The following is a 4,051-nucleotide window of genomic DNA, read 5'->3' as shown; positions in this document are numbered from 1 at the left end:
GCATGTGGGATCTTCCCGGACCGGGGCACGTACCCGCGTCCCCTGCATCGGCAGGCGGACTCCCAACCACCGCGCCACCAGGGAAGCCCCCCTAATTTCTTATTCTCACTTTCATGATGGTAATATCATCACTCACTTCTCTTGGTGCATTTAGCGTGTTTAGTTTAAACCCTTGATCAAAGTGTTCTAATACTTGTGCTTTGGAGGTACAGGAAGTTCCCAGGTTCTGTTGGCTTGTTTTCCTTCCGGGACATTTGCACTCCACGGGTGTCCAGTCCTGTGAGCTGGGAGGGCACATTCCCCTGGGGATGTTAGTTACTCTGTCTGGAGTATTGATTGGGTGAAGGTGAAAGGCAGATGATAGTCTGTGTCAGCTCAAAGGAGCAACGGGGACCAGCCCCAGGGTGGAGCTCCCCCAGGCACCAAAACCACTGCCCATCATTCCCACTTCCTGTCCCCCCAAGAAAGCAGCTTAAGTCACCCCTTTGCCTTCTGACCCTCACAGAGAAGGAGCTTTGGGCAGGGACTCTTCGTGGATTTTGATCCACTAGACTGTGGAGTTTGGAAAGGAGAAAGTGATGACAAGAATCCCAAAGGCCAGTGAGGCTCCGTCTCCGCTCTCCTTCTCTTCACTCCAGGGAAACTACGGTGCTGATGCAGCACTTACCTCTGGCCACCTGCATATCACTGTCCTGTCCATGCTGTCTGAATTCTGCAGGCAATGATTGTCCCAAGGCAAGAGTAGAAGAGAGAAAGGAGCAGCATTCAAGCACATTTGAGGGGAAACATGCTCTTATCAACAAGGCAGATTCCCCAGCCCTGGGCTGCAGCACATCACCTCCCCGACCCCATTTGTTCACATTAGCCTTTACTTCCCCCTAGGGACTTCGGTGTGATCAATTGATTAATCAAGCAATCGACTAATTGATTTATAAAATTTTGTCATCCTGTAGTTCCATCTGTAGTTCTTCTGTTGTTGGATCTTGGTGAATAGAGCCAGTGGCATGTGTGAATTCACTATCTTGACAGGAACCGTGACAGAGAGCTTTGTTTTCCCCATTATTTTACTCTCAACCTTTCTGTAACTTTCATACCGTAGGCAGAATAGTAAAGCCATGAGCTTCATAGTCCCTGGAGTTCAACTTCCTGTGTTCAAGTCCTCGATCCAACCACTTCCAAGCTGTGTGACCTTGGGCAAGTTAGTTAACCTCTCTGTTTCTTTATTTTCTCTTCTGGAAATGAGACTGTGGATATGGTGGTATCTGTTTCATTGGGTTGTTACAAGAAATGCTTAGAAATGTGCCTAGGTCATGGGGAAATTGCTTACAAATGTTACCTAATGTTACTATTTCCCCCTCTAATAAGGAACTGCATGCAGGCAGGTATTTTGGGCTGTTTCAGTTCCTCTTATGTCCTCATTTGCGAGAACAGCACCTAACTCATAGCCAGCACTCGGCAAAGAGGTATTGAATGAAAGAATGCACATATCACTTTCTCCTGTTTATTCACCTGAGCTGCATGTTGCCTTATGATGATTAATTTAATCCCTTCTTAGTATATGGTAAGGCTATTATTAATGGACGCACATCCTTATTCCTCCCTCTTTGGCTGCAGTAGCGTCAATACACCTAGCTGCTTTGTCATTTCATTTTACCTTGCTCATGTCTAATACGGCCAGCTCTGTCTGGATATTCTATTTTTTTGCTGAGGTCATAAAACCATTTGTTCCTAACCTGGAACTCATTTTTTTTTTTCTTTCTGAGCTACTTTTGAAGGCTAATGTTGCTTTCAACACACTTTTCTATAGCATGATGATGTAGGGGTGTGGCAGACTTGAGAGAGAAAAGGGAATGGCTTACCAGTGTCTGGGTACCATCTTTGCCGGGAGACTTGGGTCCTGCTTTATTTTCATTTTTGTCTTATGGAGCCCAGGCCCAGGATCCAGAATTGCCATCTCTCTTTAAAAATTATTTATTTATTTATTTATGGCTGTGTTGGGTCTTTGTTGCTGCGCGCAGGCTGTCTCTAGTTGTGGAGAGCGGGGGCTACTCTTCGTTGCGGTGCGTGGGCTTCTCATTGCAGTGGCTTCTCTTGTTGCAGAGCATGGGCTCTAGGCATGCAGGCTTCAGTAGTTGTGGCACGCGGGCTCAGTAGTTACAGCACACGGGCTCAGTAGTTGTGTTTCGCAGGCTCTGGAGCGCAGACTCAGTTGTTGTGGCACACGGGCTTACTTGCTCCATGGCATGCGGGCTCTTCCTGGACCAGGGCTCAAACCCATGTCTCCTGCATTGGCAGGCGGATTCTTAACCACTGCACCACCAGGGAAACCAGAATTGCCATCTCTTTTCTGGTTTCTGCATAAGCTATCTCACAATACACTGCGAAGTTAGAAATTTGCTTTGTTTCCTTGTCTCTAATCCAGTGCTCCTAGCAAACTGTAAGCTGCCTGAGGTCAGGGTCCATGTCTGTTTTCTCACACAGTCCACCTAGCCCTTCGCCCAGGACTTGGCACGGGAGACATTGTCAATAACACAGCAGACCTGGGTTTGAGTCCTGGCTCTGCCATTTACTATATGAGTGACCTTGGGCAAGTTACTTTACCTCTCCCCACCTCAGTTTTCCTACCTGTAAAATGGGGATAAGGAGAGTATCATTCATACTGGGGCTTTCTGTGAAGCTTAAATACGATTTGTAAGCCCTTGATATGGCCTAATCAGTCTTAGTATTACAAAACTGTAAATGAATGAGTGAATATTTGAGTTCATAGGAAACACGTGTGGAATAAGAAGATGAATGAATAAATGTCCCATCAGGCCGACTTTCCCTTGGAGGGGAAAGTGCCTGCCTTACTCCTTCTCTGACTCCCTTTTCTCCCATTTACTCAGGGTTCCAGGCAAAAGCCCTGGCCAGACGGCCCCCCAGACCAGACGTCGTCCCCTGCAGAGGATGCCCCACCTTCAGGGGAGCAACAGGAGCTCCATTACGCCTCCCTCAGCTTTCACGGGATGAAGTCTCGTGAGCCTGTGGACCAGGAGGCCACCAGCACCACCGAGTACTCAGAGATCAACACAAGCTAATGAGGACTCGCCCAGAGCTTGGTCCTGGCTGGAGGAACACAGCCTCTGTGGGGAAAAGGAGAAGTCAGGGACTAGTTGATGAAGCCTTTGTGGCAGTATTAGCGTTAACTACTGTATGAGTGTCCCCAGGTAGAGCAGAAGGAAGACAGGTGATAGGATTAGAGACTTGGGCTCAATCAAATACAGGTTCCAGCACTTCCTAAGGCATCGTTAGCAAGCAATTCACTTCATCTCTCTGTGTCTCAGTTTTCCGTTCTGTAAATCAGAGATCATGTGTCTTACCTCAAAGCTGTGTGAGAATTAAAGAAAGAACACATAAAAACCAACCAACAGAGGTCCCGTCATGTGGCGTGCGCTTAGGGTCTGCTGGTTTTTCTTCCTTGAAGAGAAAGGTCCTCCTGGCAAGTTCTCCTGAGGCTGGGGGTGACTAGTGTTGACCTGAAAAAAATAGACGGCCAGACATTTCTCCAGCAAACATGGGTTTATTCCGCATTGGCTGAGCATGGCAACTTGGGGTCTGCGACCACTGTGAGCCATGTGCAAGTTCTGACACAGCAAGGGAAGGAGACCGCTTTTATAGAGGGGCAAAGGAAGTCGGGGGCTAGAGTAAACAGAGTCCCTGGCTTTTCATTGGCAGAGTCCTTGCCAGGAAAGATCAGTCTTTCTTCTTCCCGTTGGGCTCTACTCATCACAGGCGGTGAGAGGCCTCCCTCTGGTCTCCTGACTCTATTAAATTGAGGCTTCACTTTATTCATTTTTTACACCAGGCACAGAGGACACGGTGGCAACTTGTTGATGTCATTCTCCTTCCCAGAACTCTTCAAAGCCTCCCCAGGGAAAGATCAGCCCCTCAGCCTGACATTCGGTTCATAATCTTTATCTCCTTGCCTCACTTTTTTTTTTTTTTTTTTTTTTTGGGGCAGCTATAAAATCCCTTGCATGACTGCAGAAATTCCCACTCCGACAACATCATT

At 47.6% G+C, this 4,051-nt stretch overlaps 1 protein-coding gene across 1 annotated transcript in view; it reads left to right on the top strand.

The window, feature by feature from the left end:
* The window catches only part of SIGLEC5 (sialic acid binding Ig like lectin 5), a 15,655-nt gene extending 12,578 nt beyond the window's left edge, over positions 1–3,077 (top strand). The window contains exon 9 of the mRNA XM_007463399.1: positions 2,886–3,077. Within this exon, the coding sequence (XP_007463461.1) occupies positions 2,886–3,077 (192 nt within the window). The remainder of the gene's footprint in view (positions 1–2,885) is intronic.
* The last annotated feature ends 974 nt before the right edge of the window (positions 3,078–4,051 follow it).

This window comes from Lipotes vexillifer, unplaced genomic scaffold (genome assembly GCF_000442215.2).
Source record: "Lipotes vexillifer unplaced genomic scaffold, Lipotes_vexillifer_v1.1 scaffold802, whole genome shotgun sequence".
Classification (NCBI taxonomy): Eukaryota; Metazoa; Chordata; class Mammalia; order Artiodactyla; family Lipotidae; genus Lipotes; species Lipotes vexillifer.
This window is presented reverse-complemented; position numbering and strand designations above follow the sequence as displayed.